The sequence below is a fragment of the Medicago sativa genome, chromosome 1, assembly GCF_051527215.1.
Source record: "Medicago sativa cultivar Bolivia chromosome 1, Bolivia_mono, whole genome shotgun sequence".
Taxonomy (NCBI): domain Eukaryota; kingdom Viridiplantae; phylum Streptophyta; class Magnoliopsida; order Fabales; family Fabaceae; genus Medicago; species Medicago sativa.
Window position 1 is genome coordinate 27,190,356 of NC_140749.1, and position 23,062 is coordinate 27,213,417.

The 23,062-nt window shown below is 34.9% G+C and overlaps 1 protein-coding gene and 1 pseudogene across 4 annotated transcripts; one reads left to right on the forward strand and one right to left on the reverse strand.

Annotated features, from left to right (window-relative positions):
* Positions 1 to 5,758: 5,758 nt before the first annotated feature.
* On the reverse strand, positions 5,759 to 14,380 carry LOC146953904 (Tetratricopeptide repeat (TPR)-like superfamily protein). Of its 3 annotated transcripts, XM_085712388.1 has the most exons (3): positions 11,473 to 14,380; positions 9,055 to 9,164; positions 5,759 to 8,548 (listed from the first exon to the last, which is right to left on the reverse strand). In XM_085712388.1, exon 1 carries the CDS (start codon positions 14,074 to 14,076, stop codon positions 11,524 to 11,526), a length of 2,553 nt encoding a protein of 850 aa, XP_085568514.1. In that variant the 5' UTR covers positions 14,077 to 14,380; the 3' UTR covers positions 5,759 to 8,548; positions 9,055 to 9,164; positions 11,473 to 11,523. The 3 variants fall into 3 exon arrangements, with proteins under 3 accessions (XP_085568514.1, XP_085568506.1, XP_085568520.1); XM_085712380.1 differs by lacking the exon at positions 9,055 to 9,164 and having other exon boundaries at positions 8,335 to 8,548; XM_085712394.1 differs by lacking the exons at positions 5,759 to 8,548; positions 9,055 to 9,164 and adding an exon at positions 9,208 to 9,880.
* LOC146953905 (uncharacterized) lies at positions 6,009 to 8,764 on the forward strand (annotated as a pseudogene). Its single transcript, XR_015011358.1, has 2 exons — positions 6,009 to 8,086; positions 8,257 to 8,764. The product of XR_015011358.1 is annotated as an uncharacterized LOC146953905 (transcript).
* Positions 14,381 to 23,062: the final 8,682 nt, after the last annotated feature.

The window sequence follows — 23,062 nt, forward strand, 5'->3', positions numbered from 1 at the left end:
TTGAGCTTCGATCCAGCTGCTTGTTCCTCTTTTTCTTTTTGTTCAAGCACGATTTGTTTCTTTGAAGGTAACGGTTCGGATTTGCAAAACCTTGAGAGTGTTAGATTTGAAAAAAAAATCGAAACAATGATGAGTTTTGTGAGTTTTTGTGTAGTTTGATGAGTTTTGTGATGAACACTATGGATGTGTTCTTGAGGTTCTGGAAAAATGCATATGAATGTTCATGAGGTTATGGAATTTTGCTGGAAAAATGTTTGATGGATTTGTAGTGAAAGCTCAAAAAATGAATTGCTGGAAAATATTGTTCATGTTGTTCTTGCTGGAAACCATTCCCACGGCAAAATGGTTTTGGAGTACAACTCACAGAAACCATTTCCACAGCAAAATGGTTTTGGAGTACAACTCACAAAAACGATTTCCACAGCAAAATGGTTTTGGAGTACAACTCACAGAAACCATTCCTTTCCTCCTCCTCCAATTGTGTCAGTCCAAAACTGAATGATGGCAATGACTCTAGGTTCTTAGTTTTTTTCACCTGCTGGAAACCATTATGTACATTTAATGGTTTTGGAGTACAACTCACGGAAACCATTTCCACAGCAAAATGGTTTTGACATAATTTCATGTTTTCATTTTTTATTACATGTTTTCATTTTATCTAAGGCATGTTGAGTTTTTTACATGTTATAACCTCATGTTATAACCTCATGTTTTCATTTTTTAGTACCTAAGAATGAATCAATTGAAAAAATGAGTTTAAATCTTATAGATGGAACATTGTTCGAATAAACTTTTTATTTATTTTTGGTACAAGTTATTTCCCTCACAAATGAACTCCCAATTGTCAATGCTCCTTTCCTGAGAATTAAGGTTTCGCTTGGGGTGTAGAAAGCAATTATGTTGGGCTACCGGTTAATGGGCTGGGATTTATGCACGGTGCATAAGGATTTCCTTATGCACCATAACCACACCCCCTGAAACAAGGGTTTATAAAGGCAACAACAAAACTAGGGTTTGTATAGAGTTTGTCTCTTGGCAACAAACACTAGGGTTTGAGGGTTGATTCACCTTGGGAAACACTATTAGGATTGAGTCTCTTGGTCACGGGAAGAGATTAGGGCTTTGGGAAGAATTAGGCAGGAAACTTATTCTTGTAACCCATTGATATCCCTTTTGTAAAGTTACTCATCAATATAGTTAAACAGATGGCTGCTCTCTCCCCCAGACTAGGTCAATTTGGACCGAACTGGGTCAACAAATTCTTTTGTGTTCTCTCTTTCTTTCTCTCGCTGTTTTCTACTTTTGTTTGTGATTATAACATCCATACACTTGTTTGGTTGCTTGATTATCCCTTGCTCCACACATCAAGCCTTGACAACCAAAGCAAGGCATTTCTCTCTTCATGGATTGGTAATAATCCTTGTGGCTGGGAAGGAATCAGGTGTGATTATGAATCAAAGTCCATCAACAAGATAAATCTCACCAATATTGGACTAAAAGGTACGCTTCAGAGTCTCAATTTCTCATCACTTACAAAAATCCACACCTTCGTTTTAACAAACAACTTCTTACACGGAGTTGTTCCACACCATATTGGAGAGATGTCTAGTCTAAAAACTCGATTTGTCGGTTAACAATCTCTCTGAGTCAATCCCACCATCCATAGGTAATTTGACTAATTTGAATACTATTGACCTTTCACAAAATAATCTATGTGGACCAATTCCTTTCAATATTGGAAGTTTGACAAAACTCGGTACAATATCTCTTTTCTCAAATTCTCTCACCGGACAAATTCCACCTTCCATAGGTAACTTGATCAATTTGGATACTATTTACCTTAATGATAATAAACTCTCTAGACCAATTCCTTCGACTATCAGAAATTTGACAAAACTCAATACACTATATCTTTACTCAAATGCTCTAACTGGACAAATTCCACCTTCCATAGGTAACTTCATCAATTTGGATAGTATTGACCTTTCGGAAAATAATCTCTCTGGACCAATTCTTTTCACTATTGGAAATATGACAAAACTCAATACATTATCTCTTTTCTCAAATTCTTTCACCGGACAAATTCCACCTTCCATAGGTAACTTGATCAATTTGGATACTTTTGTTTTATCTTGGTTTTTCGGGTGTCAAACATTGATTGCGTTTGAACCTTTTTAACCGGTGATATCTCATTTTTTCTTGGGAAGGGAAAAAGTAAGCAAAACCCTTTGAGAATCAAGGTCCGGGAGTTGTTTTCGCTACGGGAAGGTGTTAGGCACCCATAACGACTATAGTAACCTATAGGAACCGTCTTTAATTTCTACGCGCGCGCTTTATTTTTAAATGCTATTTTGAAAAGATGATATTAAACCTAAGAATTTTCTAAGTGAAGAGTTGGAGGGAGAAGAATGTGTTTGAATTTTTATTTTAGTTGAATTGAAGGAATTTTGTTCCTTGCCTACGTACCCGTTTAAGGGATCAAATCCACCGTAGTTCTCTCTCAAAAAATGTTTTTGTTTTTGTTGGTTGATTTTAAGTTTGAAAATTGGAGTTTGAAGAATAGAAAGAGGCCTCAAGGGCATGAGATTGTAAAAAGTGGGGTTGAATTAGTCATTTGCAAAAGAAGTCAAATATGATTATTTTCATTGAATTTTGATTAAGAAAATGAAAAAGGAAAATTCAATGGGGTTTTGATCCCAAGGTTTATTTTGAAAATGATTTGAGTGAAGTTGTTCACATTTTTTGGAAAATGATTTTTTCAAAGGGTAAATCCTAAGCATTCATCTAAATATACAATCCTAAACATACATCTAAACATGCATATTCTAGCTATATATCTAAAGTGGTGTGTGTGCATGTGTCGGTGCTTGTGTCGGTGTACATTATTAGAGTCCATTGTCCTTATTACATCATTGGCCTAGATACATTCTATGGTCTTGCAAGAATTTAAATGACATGAAAGTAAAATATTACAAGAACTCCTAAATCTTTACATTCTAATTTTTGCATGAAATTGAAACTTAAAGTGCAAGAAATAAGATGGAGAGGAAGATGAAGTGTGAATGCTTATGAAGAATATGAGACATGAAATGAAATGGTTAGTAACGCATGACAAGATCAAATCAAATGAAGCAAGAAAGACACTATAGCACAAAGCATAGAAAATAACCCAAAATAAAAGCAAAATGAGTGCAAACATGACTAAAATTTGCCCATAAGATGCAAGAACCATATGACCTATAATTCTCACATTCCAATACATTTTTTAAAGGTTTAGAATCAAATTTTGGAATAGGAATTAAGGCAACATGGTTAACTTGACATTTTGGAAACAAACTTAAGCATATTTGCATTATCTAACTACACAACTAACTTGTAAGCTAAGTAACTAATCAAGATTCAAACTCATGCATTAATATCAAACACAAACAGTGGCTAAAACTCTATGAAATCAAGTGGTATAGGTCACAAATATTCACCAAGCAATTGGGATTAAAATCAAGCAAATTTTCATTCATTTTTTAGCACAAAACATCACAAAAATAGTAAGAGAGCCACCACATTATCTTTTACCAATTTTTATTATGTAAAATTAACACTAAAAGGTCACAAAATTATCAAGAAACACTCATGAATTTCTTTGGAATTTTTAAAGAATTTTTGATCACAAGAACATGTAAAATTTCACAAGATTTAACAAATGTAATAAACAATTGAAAAAAATGCTACTTATTTTTTATCCAAATTCAACACATAACAGCATCACAAGAAAGTCAAGAAATTAGTCAAGAACTCATGAAAAAATTAATTGGAATTTTTAACAAAGTTTTTGAGCATGAAGGTGTGCAAATAGCAAGGAGTAGTGTTAAAATAGCAAGAAAATTGCCAGGAAATGAATTAGGCAGACAAATCAAACCCAGACCCAGTTCAGGTTGGAAAACGGGTTCACAAGAGGCCTAGGGATCGTTGGATCGATCCGGTTGGATCAGATCCAAGATCCAAACATCAGGAAGGCCTAGGGCGCATGGCAATAGCATAAGCGAGCACGTACTGAATTACGGTGGGGTATAAAAGCCAAACGGAAGCCAGATGCACACATAACCTAAACCACTTCTCTCTCTAACATGATCCTAGAGAGAGAAGCTCTGCAAATGAGCTTAACGGAGAAGACGATCGGAAACGTCTTCCGGTACGGTGGTTGCTCGGAGCGCAGCCGTACCGGAGACTTTTTCTTGCATTTTCTTGAAACTTTTTGTACCAAAACGATCGTCTATCCCTCCTCTCTCTACTTCTGGCCTTGATTTTCGTATACCAAGGCTTAATAACCCTAGATCTACAAAAACATTCAGACAAAAAAACTTGCACATGAACACAGGAAGATAGGGAACGAATTTACCTTGAGCTGGATTCGGATGTTTGAGACAAAATGAAGGAAGAACTTCAAAGATTCTTCGAATCTTGCGAAGTGATGCTTTCGTGTTCTTGATCTTTCGCACTTCTGGCTTTCGTGTTCTTGCTCTTTCGCACTTCTGGCTTATGTATTTTTTTGGAGCTGATTGGAGTTTGTAACGAACTCTGATTGGTACTGGATTTGGATTCAGATTCGTGAATTGTTATTGTTGATGAACAATTCGCGAATTGGCTTGGAATTGACGTGTTTTCTGGTATTTTTCGTGGATTTGGTGATGATGATAGTGGTAGATTGACGGTTTCGATGACTGTTGTGGTGGTTAGGGTTTTGGATGATGATGATTCTGTTGAGGTTGAAGATGAAGATTCATCTTCAATCTTCAATGTTCTTCAGTTTTTCAGAGTTTGTTACGGTTTTGATTTGTTTTGAGTGGAGAGAGAAATTGTGAAGTGTTTGTGATGAGTTGGAATGTGAGGAATGGATCTGTGATGAGTTGGCCTTTGAGTCAGCTTTTATAGCTGATGTGTAACTGTCTGGACCTGTTAGATGATGACATGTGGCATAACTAACTCCTGGACAAATAAAAGACTGACACGTGGCACTTGGACTACTGACTTGGACAATTAAGGACTAAAATGCAATTTTTAGGAATTTAGGACTAAAAAATAAAAAGTAAAAATAAAATGAATTAAAATTGGTAATTGGAAAATAACGTAAAGTGAAACGATTAAAATTGACAAAACGGACTAAAACGAACCAACGGCCTAAATGAGGTACTTTAAAGTAACCTCTCTCTGCCGAAATTTCGTGTGAAATGACCAAAATGCCCCTGGGGCTAAAACGACTAAAAAAAAGACTCATATGCAATTTTAAAATGGATTTTTAATAGGGAATCAAAGCAAGAGCTTATACAAGCAAGTTCAAAAGACTCAGAGACAATTTTTAAGGATTGAACAGGGCTTTGACACATGAAAAGACTAAAATGCCCCTAGGGGCAAAACTGACTCAAAATGACTTCAAATGCAATTTTTAAAATGGATTTTGACATAGAATGAAACAGAGACTTATTCAAACTACTTGAAAGGACTCAAACAAAATTTTAAAGATTGAAAGAGATTTTGACATAAGAAATGACTAAAATACCCTTGCATGTGAATTTTGCAAATAACATTGAAATAAAATGCAGAGAAAGATGTAAAATGACTTAAAATGCAAGAAAAGAAGAATTGAGTCAGTATTTTTAGGTCCAAAATTAGGGTATGACAACTTTTTACCTTTCAAGCAATTATCTCTTCGGACCAATCCCTTTCACTATAGGAAATTTGACAAAACTCAGTGGATTAACTCTTTTCTCAAATTCTCTCATCGGCAAATCCCACCTTCCATAGGTAACTTGATCAATTTGGATACTTTTGACCTTTCAAAAAATAATCTCTCTGGACCAATTCCTTTCACTATAGGAAATTTGACAAAACTCAATAGCACACCATATCTTTACATAAATGCTCTAACTGGACAAATTCCATCTTCCATATGTAACTTGATCAATTTGGATACTATTAACCTTTCAAAAAATAATCTCTTTGGACCAATTCCTTTCACTATTGGAAATATGACAAAACTCGGTGCATTATCTCTTTTCTCAAATTCTCTCACAGGACAAATTCCATCTTCCATAGGCAACTTGATCAATTTGGATACTATTGACCTTTCGGAAAATAATCTCTCTGGACCAACTCCTTTCACTATTGGAAATATGACAAAACTCAGTGCATTATCTCTTTTCTCAAATTCATTCACTGGACAAATTCCACCTTCCATAGGTAACTTGATCAATTTGGATAATTTTGACCTTTCACAAAATAATCTCTCTGGACCAATTCCTTCCGCTCTCGGAAATTCGACAAAACTAAGTGCATTACGTCTTTTTTTTTTTAATTCTCTCACCGAGAATATTCCAACAGAAATAAATAGGCTTACCGATTTGGAAGTACTCCATTTATATGATAATAATTTTGTTGGTCATTTACCTCACAATATTTGTGTCGGTGGAAAGTTGAAACAATTAACTGCTACACTTAACCAGTTCACAGGCCTAGTTCCAGAGAGTTTGAAGAATTGCTCAAGACTTAAGGGAGTGAGGCTTGAACAAAACCAATTGACTGGAAATATAACAGATAGTTTTGGTGTGTATCCAAACTTGGACTACATGGAATTGAGTGATAATAACTTTTATAGTCATCTTTCTCCAAATTGGGGAAAGTGCAAGAATCTCACAAAGCCTTAAAATCTCGAACAATAATTTGACGGGAAGCATACCACCAGAACTAGGCAGAGCAACAAATTTACATGAACTTAACTTGTCTTCAAACCATCTTACGGGGAAAATTCCAAAGGAGCTAGAAAGCTTATCTTTGATGATCAAACTCTCGATAAGTAACAATCATCTTTCTGGAGAAGTTCCTGTACAAATTGCATCATTGCACGAGCTAACTGCATTGGAGCTTTCAGCAAATAACTTAAGTGGCTTCATCCCTGAAAAACTTGGTATGCTGTCTAGGTTATTGCAGTTAAATTTGAGCCAAAATAAGTTTGAGGGGAACATTCCTGTTGAGTTTGCCCAATTGAATGTTATTGAAAATCTTGATCTTAGTGGGAATTTTATGAATGGAACCATACCATCAATGCTTGGCCAGTTAAATCACTTAGAAACATTGAATCTCTCACATAACAATCTCTCTGGTACCATTCCCTTAAGCGATGTTGATATGTTAAGCTTGACAACTGTTGATATATCTTACAACCAACTGGAGGGTCCGATTCCACACATTACAGCTTTCGAAAGAGCTCCAATTGAAGCACTGAGAAATAACAAAGGCTTATGTGGTAATGTCTCGGGCTTAGAGCCTTGTTCAACATCTGGTGGCAACTTTCATAATCATAAGACTAACAAAATGTTGGTGCTAGTTGTATCCCTCACTCTAGGCCCTCTACTGTTAGCATTAATTGTTTATGGGATCTCATACCTTTTTTGTCGAACTTCAAGCACAAAAGAAAACAAGCCTGCACAAGAATTTCAAATTGAAAATCTATTTGAAATATGGAGCTTTGATGGCAAAATGGTGTATGAGAACATAATTGAAGCCACTGAAGATTTTGACAACAAGCATCTCATTGGGGTTGGAGGACATGGAAGTGTTTACAAAGCAAAGTTGCCTACAGGTCAAGTTGTAGCTGTGAAGAAACTTCATTCATTACAAAATGAGGAAATGTCTAATATGAAAGCTTTCACAAATGAGATTCATGCTTTGACAGAAATTCGACATCGCAACATTGTGAAGTTATATGGGTTTTGTTCGCATCGACTACACTCATTTTTGGTTTATGAATTCTTGGAGAAGGGTAGCATGGACAACATTTTGAAGGACAATGAACAAGCTGCTGAATTTGATTGGAATAGGAGGGTGAATGTCATTAAAGATATAGCTAATGCTTTATGCTATCTGCATCATGATTGTTCCCCTCCTATTGTTCATCGAGATATATCAAGCAAGAATGTTATTTTGGATTTGGAATATGTAGCTCATGTCTCAGACTTTGGAACATCCAAGTTTCTAAATCCCAATTCATCCAATATGACTTCTTTTGCATGCACCTTTGGATATGCTGCTCCAGGTCAATTCCTTTTTTTTTTAATATATATTAATTAAGGTTATAATATTTTGTAGTTTATTTTTAGTAGTTACATGTAAAATAGAATTATTTCACAATTGTCTAATCTACATTTCATGTTTTGTTCATGGAATCTTATTTTTCACATGATATATCATTTTAAATTTCTACAGAACTTGCATACACAATGGAAGTAAATGAGAAATGTGATGTGTATAGTTTTGGGATATTAACCTTGGAAATACTTTTTGGAAAGCTCCCTAGAGATATTGTAACTTATTTGTGGCAACAACCTTCACAAAGTGTTACGGACCTGAGACTTGATACTATGTCATTGATAGATAAGTTGGACCAACGTCTGCCCCATCCCACAAGTACCATTGTTCAAGAGGTGGCGTCGATGATAAGGATTGCAGTTGCTTGCTTAACTGAAAGCCCGCGTTCTCGCCCTACCATGGAGCAGGTCTGCAGGCAGTTTGTAATGTCATAATCATCTTCAAATATATATTGTCTCATATATATAGCCTAAATGTTGTTTTCACCAAATATGCTTCTCTACTACTTCATTGTTTCATATTTGTAAAACTTTTTGTTTGTATTGTAAATCATTTGAACTTGGGTTGCATTATCCAATTTTATGATCAGTCAACATGTGATTATAAATTTATAGTTTAAAGTACATTTTTCAATATTGCTATAATTTTAAATTTTGTTTTAACTTTTTATGAAATATTTATATGCGTATAAAACTGAACCTATTAATATACAACTCTCATATATTGTGTCTCACATCCTTTTTCTTTATGTTGCCCCTATATGAAGTGAAAAGGTTTTTTTTGTTAGGAACCAAATGAATAATGTCAGGCGATATTTCTAAAAATATATTCATTTTTAATCTTTTATACCAAGAATTATACATTAAGTAATAAGTACATGATTTATCTCTTTGAATATATGAGCCTTTGTGTTACCTAAATTTCCAGTCCCTCAAGTAGATAAGTTAGTCCATGAACAACACCAGCCACCATGCATGAGAATTGCAGTATTCTAGTTCCTGATTGCGGTAAACAAGTGCCGTAGACTACTACCCACAAACATATGTCAACTAAGTCACCAACATATTGCATTCAACAAAATTAGGTATGTTCGATAGAATAAATCATTTGCTATCAGCAGATTCTCGTGAAACAAGAACCCTGGCAAATAATGTCTGTTCATGACAAGAGTTGCATTGAGATAGATAGACTAATAATAATATCACAGAAGAAAAAACAAAAATAAGGTAGATGGTATCAATAAATGATCCTCAGGACGGCAAAAACAAAGCCGTTACATGGTTACTGGAGCTTTCAAATCAACCCCTTTAAAGCAAATTTTATCGCGTATCATGGTTGGTGAAACAAATGATGAAAACTAATGAGCTCACAAGTCAACGTTCTAGGAGAATTGAGAAAATAGCTTCAATGGCTAAAGGCTCTGGTACCTTCTCTGGCTGAAAATGTAAGCATCTGATAAAATTACTAATTTACCTTATGGAATAGCTATCGATACAGCATAGTAATCTGTAATGTAGGCATCCTACAAGGGTTCCTTTAACCCGTTCCAGTTTTATCTTGGTTTTCTCTATTCTCATTTTTTTAAAAAGAACTTGCTCTCATTGGTTTGAGAATTTCATCACATGGTCATGTATAGATTTGTTGCCAAATACGTCTTGAAGTGTTAGACTTTGGTCTGCATCACATCATCTTTTGAGTAAGTTTCAAAATTTCCTCCTGGTTTTACCGTATATGGACGATTCTGTTGTAGTTTTTTAGAGGAAGATGGGGAAACAAAATAATAAGAAAACACGGTTCAGATCAGAAGGGAAAATAGATAAGGACTAGAAACTATAAGAAAACAGGCCAAATAAACTCATCATATTAATCAATGTATTGACGTCATAATAAATTTTTAGATTTTGAGACCCTTATCACAATAAGAGAACACAAACATCCATAAGGCAATTAATTATTTGTCAAAAAAGGAAATTAATTAACACAGCCGCATTTTTGCCCGAATTCAAATCCACAGGAACATAAATGAGGAAACTTAACAATCAGAATGAACATTCAAAAGTTGGAGCATAATGTCAGAAATCAAATGTAGAAGATGATAGGAAAAAAAATTAAAAATAAATATTATTACTACATGATAATGAATGGTTCTGAAGTGAAACCTTGCAATTTTTGTTGAACAACCATAACAAGCTACGTGAAGATCTAACACCCCAAAAGGTACTTGAAGATCTAACACCCCAAAAACACCCAGAATAGTTCAAGTGAAAACCAACCACAAAAAAGCCTATCTATCAACTCTGAGAACATACAGAAAGCGAATTAAATACAAAGGAACCGAAATACCCATTGTACTGATAACTCGATAAGTCGGTGACACTTAACAAAATTCTCAACGATGCTTTGATGATGCAGCAGGTTTGCATTGACTAAGGATTTGCATTCTTTTGAAATTGAAAGAGTGAAAACCTATTTCCAAATCATAAATGGAATCTAACTATGAATTGTATGTTGCACAATTAATGAAAACACACACAATAAACATAAGTTGATATACTGTATCCAAACTTCAAAATAATTCACGATTCAAGTCATCAATCAAAATGACAAAAGTGACTGGCTACACAAAGCTCAAGTGTTCAACGCCTAAAAAATCATAATCTATAATAATAAATCGAGATTCTCAGAATAAATTGAGATTCATGTTGCAGTTCAACAATCAGACAGAAAGAATTGAGGTCCATGCTGCGATTCATGTCAAATTAGATACACGCAATTTGCATAGGTTAGGTTCATTTTTGTTTCAAACCGAGATACGACCAGAATGTATTGTAAAATATTTATAAACATCGTTGTGATGACAGATCAGATAATCTAGTACTAGTGCTGTCAAAATGAATTTTGGCTTGATGTCTTCTCTCATTCTATATTCCTTCATAAATAGTACAGACTCAGTAGCTACAATTAATGACTTAATCACTATTACTAATTACAAATATATTATGATTTGAATTCTAATTCTAATCATATTCAATTAGTAACTTCCTAAATTATACAAAATATATAGGAAACTAATGATGACAGATCCCCTTATTGACAAGTACAAGTTGTAGAACAAGATAAGAGGTGAGTATATATAACTACTACAGTGTGGGTAACATCTTTGAGTTCAAAAAAAGGGACCATAACAGAATGCAAATTATTTCGTTGATGACACTCCACTGTGATAAACTTCTTCTAAAATATAAATAAATAATCAAAATCCAAACCAAATGTTCTCAATCCAATCATAACATAGCTCTAAATATGTGATGTGTAGTAAAAGAAGATAATTACCTCTCCCATAGCAAAAATGTTGTATACTAAATCAAATGTTCTGATCCATTTTCACCAGTACCCTTTGCACGAGCAAGATCCATTTTTGAAATGATGGAATCGACTTGAGTCTCTGAGTATGATCTCATGTTCAACAATCATGGATATGTAGGTTATGGCACTATGGCAATCACCACAGATGCGTAAATTCTTAGTGATTCGAATAGGTGCACCTGGGGGTAGTGTTAGGATGGCATAGGCAAGAGCCAACTTCTCACTGTGTTCTAAAAGCTGGTCACCCTTTTCTTCGTCATCCACATCATGAAGAGCAAAGTTTGTCTGTGGAACATACCCAATGGCCTTAATGCGCTGAATCAAATCTGCCAGTGTTTCATATATCTTCTGAGATTGTGAGTGAGTTCTGTCACCCACGTAAAACGTTTCCATACCTTTCCTTCCTTGGACCCAGCTCCAACCAGGTCTTTTCTTGATTCCAGTACGTTTCATCAAATATCTAATCCTCGCAACATCTTTCCAGCATCTGGCATTAGCATATATATTTGAAAGCAATGTATATGTCCCATCATTGTCGGCCTTCAATTCTAACAGTTTTTTCGCCGCGAATTCTGCAAGTTCTACATTTGAGTGTGTCCTACAAGCACTAAGCAAGGCAATCCACACTACTGGTGTTGGTTCCATCGGCATATCATTAATGAGTCTCATAGCTTCACCTAGACGACCAGCTCGACCCAAAAGATCAACCATACAAGCATAATGCTCTACACCAGGATCAACCCCAAAATCGTTGCTCATTCTATAAAACAAATCGACTCCACGATCCACCATTCCTGAATGACTACAAGCATAAAGCACAACAAGAAAGGTTATACCATCAGGCACTAGAGCCTCTTTCCTCATCTCATCAAAAACACGGAAAGCATCTTCACTGCGTCCATGCATGCCATACCCGGTGAGTAGCGAGGTCCAAGAGACAGCATTTCTCTTTGACATGCTGTCGAAAACAACTTGGGCAGTATCTACATCTCCGGATTTGGAATACATGTCTATGAGACAATTAGCCACAAACAGAACATCTGAATCGATACGACTTCTTCGCAACACATAAGCATGAATTTGCTTACCAAACCTCAATGCTGCCAAACGAGCACAAGCCATGAGCACACAAGATATAGTAAAATCATTAGGAACTATACAGTTATCAATTTTAAACATTTCAGAGAAAAGTTGCAGGGCATGATTCGCATCACCATGCTGAGCATAGCCTCCAATCATCACAGTCCAAGTCACCACATCCCTATCTTTGGGACATATTTTATCAAACATAGCACGAGCCACTTCTAAACTCTTGCATTTAGCATACATATCAATTAGAGCATTGATCACTGTCAAATCATCATCATCATTTAGATTAAGAATAACTTTAATTGCATAACAATGTGTTTCTTTTCCATGAAGCAAAGCTCCAACAGACGCACAACCAGAAAGCAACGACATGAGAGTAACCACATTAGGACGACAACCACATCCACACATTTCCCTAAACACATTCATCGCTTCACAACCAAACCCTCTCTGAGCATACCCAGAAATAACAGAACTCCAAGTAACAACATCCAACTCAATTTTCTCTTCCCTCATTTTCCCAACCAAAGAAAGAGCATCCTCGAATCTACCATTTTGAGAACACCCAGTAACCATAGCATTCCAAGTAACAACATCCTTCAACCTCATCCTCTCAAAAACCTTATTAGCATCCTCCATTTTCCCGCATTTTGCATACATATCAACCAAAGCATTCCCAACAAAAACATCCTCAACCAACCCAGTTCTAACACAAAAACCATGAACTTGTCTTCCACATAACCCCAAACCAAGAAAACCACAAACAGGAAGTATATTAACAACACCAACAGTATCCGGCAAAATCCCATACCCAACCGTCATTTCCCTAAAAAGCAAAACCGCAGCATTCGGAACAAAACAATGCGAATAAACAGAAACAATCGAATTCCACGAAACCGAATCACAAATCTCTCTTTCACACAATTCATCAAACACCTTACGCGCATGACCAACTGCCTTACATTTCCCATACATAGACACAACAGCATTACAAACAAACACATTAGACTCAAAACCCAATCGAATAACACAGCCATGAATCGAAGCACCGAGTTCAAAATTCGAAACCTCGCCGCACGCTTTGAAAACAAAAGGGAATGTGTAATGATCAGGTGTCCAGTGAAGTGTTTTCATACGATGAAAAAGGCGTAAAGCGGTGTTCGGGGAATTAAAATGAAGTGCGTGTCGTATAAGTTGGTTCCACCAGTAAACAGAAGAGAGAGAAGGTGTAACGTTTTTCTCTAAAAGTAAAATAGCGTTTGTTATGGAATTTGTGGAAATGTATGAGTAAATGAGGTTAGTTACGTTTGTGTAATTGTTCAATAGATGACCGTGTATAATGCATTGTTGATGAAGTAGTTTTGCTTGGATTAACGTTTTGCATTGTTGTTTTGAAATTGTAGAAGAATGATATAAGAGGAGATTATGGGTATTGATAAGTAGGGGTGATTTTGAGTTGAATGGAGGGAAGCGTAATAGCATGCTAAATTTTAAATGATGATATTATGCAAAGAAGCAATCAAGAAATGAGTATTGAACTATATAGAGTAAGAAGGGATGTGGTGGTTCATGGTTCATCAACTTTGGGTTTTTTTTTTTTTTTGGTGATATAAGGTATGTTTGATTCAAGAAAGGTGAAGGGAGAGAAGGTGGGAGATTTTAAAAGGAAGAGAGGGAAGGTAAGGTCTCGTGCGAAGAAAGATATAAAAGTGTGGTGTTTGATTCACCAAGGAGTTTCTTGTACTTTTTTTTTTTTTTTAAGGAAGGAGTTTCTTGTACTTAAAATCATGGGAAATTAACCACTTTAGTCCCTGAATGGGAAAAGATTAGTTACTTTAGTCCCTGAATGGAGAAAAATTGCAAAACAGTCCTTGAAGGTGACTCTGTTAGTCAATTTCAGCGACTAAAGTGACTAACGGAGTTTACATTTATGGACTAAATTGACTAACGGAGTTTGCATTCAGGGACTAAATTGACTAACCGAGTCTGCATTCAGAGGGACTAAATGACGAATCATTTCCTATTCAGGGACTAAAGTGACTAATCTCCCTAAAATCATTTCATAGAAACACATCATTTTGGTCTATAAATAAACATTAGAGTTTTTATAATTACGCCCTGTATAATCCCGGTTACATCTCAAAATGATAAAATTACTCTTGCATGTAATTTAATCTGAAACTCAGTTTAAGTAGGTCATGTAAACTATAGGTCATGTAGATTGAGTTTAAGTGTACATACTTAAACTCAGTTTAAGTATGTCATGTAAACTTAGTTTAAGTAGGTCATGTAAACTGAGTTTAAGTATACATCTAAAATTTCAACATTGTTCCATGATTCTACGTAATCTTCACTTTAAGTTTGTACATGTAAACTTAGTTTAAGTATGTCATGTAAACTGAGTTTAAGTGTATATACTTAAACTTAGTTTAAGTAGGTCATGTAAATTCAGTTTAAGTATGTTATGTAAACTAAATTTACATGAACCTACTTAAACTGAATTTAAGTTAACCTCAACAATGTAAATTGAAACAGTCATACAGTGCAGTTGAACAAGAAGAAAAAAACTGAAACTAGCATTATTGAAAAAGAAGAAGAAATTCACTTACTTATATACAATCGAGTATGGATGAAAGATGTTTTGATTCACTCTTTATGTAACGCCCGTCTTAATTATTTGATTATTTAGAAATATATTTATATATATGATTTAAGTGACTTTCATGATTGATATGTGTGAATTTTATGATTCATGAAGTTGAGTGGTTTATATGATTTATAAATAAATTATGTGGGGTATATGATGTTGTGAAGTTGTTATGTTGTTATGACTTATTTTATTATTAAATAAAATAAGATATGAAAATAAAATAAAAATATTAGAATTTGGGCTGTGATGTGAAAAGAGCATTTTTAGAGGTGTAAAGAGAAATTAGAGTGAGGTTATAAATAGAAGGAGTTAGGTTGAGAAAAGTTTTTAGGCAGAACGTACGTTTTGGAGAAAAGGGAGAAAAAGTCAGAAAGAGAGAAGAACAAAAGGAGGCTGTCGATTTTCTTCAATTACCACGTAAGGGTGAGACTAACTTTCAATATTATTAAGGGTATAATTCTATAGAATGAGTTTAGCATGATTAGGTTGAGTTTTGGTGAGAATTGGAAATTAGGTTTAAGACCGATTTTGATGATTGAACCATGAAAAGATGTTAGATTGATGCAAAATTAGTGTACAGACCTTAGATATTGCCTAAGATGATAATTAGATGCTATTTGGATGAAAGAATCATGAAGATAGGTGAAAAGTTGTAATTTTTAGGTTTCTTGCCGTACTGACATTCATCGCTCGCAACTACGAGCAAGAACACTCGCAACTGCGAGCTAGGAACCAGAGCTTGCCACTGCGAGCAACACAACTCGCAACTGCGAGTGACCTGTAAGCTCGCCGTTGCGAGCAAGGACTTTAGGAATCCCAGAGTGCACGCTTTGATCGCCATTGCGAGCAAAGTTACTCGCCACTGCGAGTTAGGCTGTTAGTTGCCCAAAATTGTCCCGATGTGATTCTTTCGCACGTGTAGTCGTGAGTTGACCTTAGAAGTAAGAAAGAGGGTTGTTTAGGATACTTCCAGAAGTTCCAGAAGTCTGTTCAGGTGACTGAGATTAGTAGTGATGATGCATGAGTGATATTATGATGTTTTATGATATTTATGCTGATGTAATTCATTCCTTAGATGGTGTTAATGCATTCAAGTATTATTATATGCTGTTTCTTGCTGCTGTTTTCTGCTGTTGACTGTTAATGTCTTGAAGTTGCATGAGTCGGTCTAAGTCGTCAGAATTTAAGAAGTTGTTCATGATTATGAGTTGTATAAGATGTTCACGTTGTTGTCTAAGTTGTTGTAAGATTGAGTCCATTGCATACTCATTAAAGTTGGGGGCTTTAGGCCCGACAGCCTTTGTGCTCATTAAAGTTGGGGGCTTTAGGCCCGGCAGCCTTTGTGCTCATTAAAGTTGAGGGCTTTAGGCCCGGCAGCCTTTGTGCTCACATGTCGAGAGCCTAATTACGCTCATTTACGTTACTGAATGGTACCACATGCATTTGCATATCAAGAAGTTTCACGATGGTTTTAAGAAGTTAAGTTGTTAAGTTGATAAGAGTTGCATTGTTAAGTTGAGTCGTGTTGTCGAGTCAAGTGTTAAGTTGAACATGATATTTAATGATGATGATATATGATGATGGTATTCGATTATGAAATGATGGTATGCTAAATGATAAATGTTTGATATGTTAATAAAGTTTTATGTTGCTAAATGCATTTTAATGAATTATATGCTTAATTTATTGACTGTGAAATCTCACCCCTTCTGCTTGAAAATGTTGCCCTTCGTATGGGTAACTTGCAGGTAATAAAGACTAGAGGCGTACGTGAGTGGACTCCTCACATTTTGTCTAGGTGCTCTGATACGTAACGGGATGGGGGCTTGCTTTTACTTCTGTTCCTTACGTGTCTTTATGAACTTTTTATGAATAAATGCCGAACTAAAATTATGAGATTTCGGATTAGGCCTGCGTGCCAAGACTTTTAGTATGTTGAACTATTTTTCGCTGCATGATTTTAGATTTTTGATGTTAAATATTGAGAGATAATTCTTATTATCCATTTTTATGATTTTCAAGAAGTATGTGACATTCTGTTATGATTTAAAATACTCTGATTTAAATGAAATTTTTATGTTGGGAAAAACGGGGTGTTACACTTTAATCTTCTATATAGATTGATTGAACATCAAGATTGTTTGATCGTTTGTGGGTGAAAGAGAGTGAAATTTTAGAGTGACAGTGAATGAAATCAATGTTTTAAGAAAATTTATATAAAATGGCAATTTTGATATTATGATATATTTTTAAGAAAATTTGGGTGCAACCAAAAATATATGGGGTGTGAATAGAAAAATTCTAAACATTATATTTGTTTTATGTAATTTTTATTAAAAAAATAATTTACATTTACTATTATAAGTAATAACAAACGTTCTTTCAACTTACCAAAGGTTCTGAGTTTGACTCCAGTCTTAAAAATGTCATAATGTTAAATCTTTTGAGAAAGAGTTTTGTCATTCATTGCTATATGATTCAACCAAAAAAAATCAATAACAATCTCTGAAATTTTGTGTAAAGACAAAAATGTAAAAAATATAAATTTTTAGAATGTTTGCCTTTTTGTAAACAATTTTTTTTTGGCCAAATTGTAAACAATCGAGTCTTAAAGGCTAGGTACGGGGAGGAGAGAGGGCGGTTGAAGGAGGGAGGTAGGCAGAGTTCTTTGTGGTGACAGTTGATGTGTGGTATCCGTAATGGTATCAGTTTGGGGGTGGGGAGTTGGTTTGAAGATAGTGTTCGTAGGGTAGTTGGAAGAGGAAGTGACACTTGTTTTTTGACCAACAACTGGGTGGGTGGAGTTCCCTTATGGGTTTGCTTCCCCCGCCTTTTTGAGTTGGCTGAAAACAAGTGGGCGACGGTGGAGGACATGGAGAGACGCGGGTGGGAGGATGGGGGTGATGCGTGGTGCTGGCGTAGGCACCGTCATGCTTGGGAGGATGAGAGTGTTACAGAATGTTCTATCCTATTGCATGATGTTGTTTTGAAGGCTAATGTTCATGACAGGTGGAGGTGGCTTATTGATCATGCTCACGGCTATTCAGTGAAGGGAACTTATCAGTTTCTCACGACGATGGACGAGCCTCCTAAAAGGGGGATTGTTATATGATGTGTGGCATAAGCAAGCTCCGCTTAAGGTGTCTTTGTTCGCTTGGAGACTTTTTTGAAATAGGTTACCAACGAAAGATAATTTGTTACGTCGACAGGTGTTGCATTAGGTAAACATAGCTTGTGTGGGAGGGTGCGACTCACATGAGAATGCTGAACACCTTCTCCTTGGCTGTGATTTTTTTGGCCGAGTGTCGACACAGGTTTTACATTGGCTTGGTTTATCCTACGTCGCTCCGGTGGGGTGTAGAGACCATTATCTTCAGTTTGGACATATGGTTGTATTACTGCATTTTTCACATTCTTTTTTACAGATAATTTGGCTGGCTTGTGCTTGGACCATTTTGAAGGAGAGGAACAATCGCATTTTTACTTTCAACAATATAGCTGACAGAGTAAAATTACTTACTATCTTTCAAGTGGCTAAAAGCTAAGTTACATACGTTTGCTTTCGGTTATCATGACTGGTGGCAACACCCGTATGGGTATTTTCATGTAATCTTCTTTGTTTTGGGGCACCGGTGAACTGACATTGTATCGCTTTTAAGTGATTCTCTTTTGCACACTTTGTGCAAGATGAATCACTTCTGGTAATCTAATTCCATTTTGGCTTGTTCAAAAAACTATATTTTGTTTTTGGGGAATAAAGTAATTTAGTTATTACATTTTTTTACAACATAAAATTATCTTCAAATAAACCCTCAACACGAGATAATGGAAAAATTAAGCTAAAAATATATATAAAGATAGATCTCAAAGAGAGTACATAAAAATGTGATGCGTCAGAGACTATTTTGATTAACCGAGTGCACAATCAGGGACTATTTTAAAATTTTGATACATTGAAAAACTATTGTGACTAATCATTACACATTTAGAGACGAAAGTGACTATTATCGCTAATAATAACAATAATACAGGGTCATGGTTTATACATTTGTTACCGATGTTTTTTTTTTTTTAATAAACCAGTATGTTTTTATCTTGATAACCAAATTAAAGCATATTGGTTATCAAAGGATTTAGGTTTAGCACAGAAGGAGCTAAACTCCCAAATCATGGTGAATAAATTAATATATTTGAATTATGAACGAGAGATGTACTCGAAATTAGTGTGTGCCAATGTCTCCAATAAAATTACCTCAAATAGAGATAAAAATTATTATAAAAAAATTAATGGTTACTCGACTTTTAAAAATTGGGAATATGTTTCTAGGTTGCAAGATGCAAAATGCAAGAAGCAAAGGACTATAAATTTCAGTACGTTGAACTTAAGTTGAAATTCATCTGAAGAAAGAGTAACCGAAGAGCGACAATTTTTTAGAGTTTTTTTTTTTTTTTGAGGGAAATTTTTTAGAGTTAAGAGTGACAGGTTTTAGATAATTGTTCTTCTCCCATCTATTTTTGCTCATTCCTGCCCTACGTGAGTTACCTCACGCTGAAAATACATATGCGTGAGTTAACTCACGCTTGGCGATTTTGACGGGAATAAGTAAAAACAGATGGAAGAAGAAGAGCAATTATCTAGGTTTTAAGGACGCACGAATTGCATTGGGCACATATATAAGAGGCCCCTATATATACCAGTGTAACACATGAAATCAATTTGGAGTTGGGACCCCTAATATTGCCCATTGTCTCATGTTGCATTCTTAAAGTTTATACTGATACCTACAACAAGCATCTGAAGACTAAAAACGATATAAAATATCCATAAATATGATAGCTGTTGCCTAATTATATAAGAGTCATGAGTGCTTCTAATAAGATTGTGGTGTAAGTTTCCCTTCTACATGTATAGTAGTCATTTAATTCCTATATGAGGAATTTCATGTTTCAACATTATCTTATCTCGATAGACCAAAGAGATTGTTCGAGTTGTAGCACCATCATATTGATATCGAAAGTAGAGGTGGTATCTGCAAACACTCTGATGCTCAAGTCATTAACTGATCAAAGTGTGAAAGGTTTTAGAGAATATATAGATTGTGTACTTTGTCTTGTAGTGGAAGGAGGTATTTATAGATCCATGAGAAGGAGCCATTGGGGAGTAAAGGAGAGTCGATAAAGACGACGTTCTTCAATGGCATTGACTACACAGTCTTTGTTTGACATTGATGGAACTAAGTTTTATTACGGATTGATAGAATCTTATGCCTAACGGGCCGAGTCTATACCTGGTATTATTCAAATGTGGGTCGTGACTCGTGATGTCACGATGGACTGACCCAAACATTATCAAACATCATTTGTAATATGATTATAAAGAAGAACAATTAAATATGATATTAATTATCCAATGAAATATGAGTAATTTTGACAAGATTTGTCACTCCTACAAAGCAAAGTGTGCCTCTACATCAAGATATGAAATGCATGACCATATTAATTTATTTATTTATTTTATTGCCAAATTAAAATTAGTTAACAAGTGACACTTGACTCACATATCATTTTGTGTATATTCAGTTATTAACTACCGTGGAACAAATACAAGAATTCCATATGTACAAATTGACAGAGACTCCACGTACGATAAAATTTAGTTAGAATGAGGTTAAGTCGGATCACCTTTTCTCATAAAATTGATTGATGACAACGTGAACGAGACATTCCTGGATTCTACTCATTATTTTTTGTGTTAAATAAAGGCATAAAGACATGCAAATTTAAAACTAAACATAAACAAATTAAAATTATTTGTTCTTAACAAACAATTAGATATCTAATCTAATCTAGTCTAATCTAATACCTTAAAAGAAGAAACTTACAAAGTCTCGCTACAAGACAATATAATCTTTTTTTGAAGGAAGAAAAAGACAATATAATCTTGTAAAGCATTTTTGTGTATGTAATTTTTTCTTCTTCTTCAAAATATGACTTGATAAAAATAATATAATATATCCTATTGAGAGCCTATCAATTGTCATTCATAGTAGTGAATGTTATAGTTTTCTGAATCTGTATTAGATGTATGTGTTGTGATATTTTTTTTTAACGTTATTGTGATAATTTTGTTATCCGTGAACTTTGAGAAAATGCATACTAATGAATTTTTCAATGTGGGATTGGGTTTTGCCTTAATCCCTCCAACTTTGTATTTTTCTTTTTTCCTTTTTAATAAATTTTGTTGCTTAAAAAAAAGCTTACAATATAGAGATATTTTTATACACGATTTCACCCAAAAAAATGATTATGTGATAGATTCGTTACTAGTTTGATATTTCAAAAGGATAAGCCATGGATCACTCAGCTTACTGTTGTTGCTTGTTTGTCTCTTGCTGCTAAAATGGAAGAAACCCATGTGCCACTTCTTTTGGATTTTCAAGTATGTGTATGTTGAAATGCCCCTTTCCACAACCTGGCGTTTTCAACATATGAAAATTTGAGAAATTAGGGTTTGAATTTGAATGTGAGTGAGAAAAGATGAAAGGGGATCTGACTATTTATGTATGGTAATTGGTAGCGATCTGGAGGAATAAGAGGGAATTGTGAAAAAAAAAGGGATGAAAAAGATGTATTCTTGCCTTTATTATCTACAAACTTTATGAATGGCTTTGCAATCAATTGCAATAAACATCACTAAATTAATCAAACTTAAGTAGCATACAATGTTTCAACTTAACATTACAATCAAAACACACAATATGATTGAGTAATGGAATTAGAAGACATTGTTGAAGGATATTGGTTTTGGTTCAAGGGCGCAAGGTATGGCATAGATTGGGGAAAATTTGAGAGGAAGAATAAGACTGAAATTTGAGAGGAAGAAGAAGACTGAACATTTTTTTAATTTCATCCCTGTGTCAACTTACGTATTTGATTTTAGTCCCTGTATTTTAACAACTTATCATCTTTCATTCCAGCTCATCAACTTTGCCAACTCATGAACTGCCATGTGTGCTCCGTTAGCCACCATGGCGTTTTTGTTGACGGGAGCTGACGGCAAGGACCTTTTCCATAAGGTTATCAAAATACATGATTTGTTTTAGAAAAAAAAAACTTACAGAGACGAAAACAAAAAATGCGCAAAATTACAGGGACCATTTACATATTTAAACCTAAAATTAATTATTATTTTGTCACAAAATTCCTATTTAACCACAATGCAAGCCTTAGGAAAAGAGATTCGATGCATATAGCAGCACTCTTTAGTACATGATACTAATTTTACCATTAAAAACAACTCAATTAATGACTACTTTAAAAACGACGAGTAAAACTTAAAAACACTTTTGAACAAGAATTCTAAACCAACAAAGAGAGAATTGCGGTCTAATAGTGCAATGTAGGTCTAGCCCTTGTCGGTTGTAGTCTTACAGATTGGAAATGGAAGGAGCCTTGTAATTTGTCTCCTATGTGGGGGGATGGCCCCCCATAGAAATCTCCTTGCCTTGGTCAAGCAATGAGACCGAGTACTCAATGTGAGTTGCCAGTTGCCACACATGAATCAAAATAACAAAGTTTCAAACATAACAACAATTAATAGTCGTTGTCTAGTTAAAAATTTCTTTCCAACGAAAATTCGCCTTCTAGATTGCACACCTTTGTTGAAAGTGTGTCTTAGTGACATTGTTGCCATCTCATATAGGAAATGTCCCTTTTTCATCGTACAAGTTGATAATTTTTTTTATCTTTTCTTAATCTCCACTTTGCACAGGAATTTGTTCTGAAAATTTGAAGTTTGGTCAAAAAGTAAATAAAGTA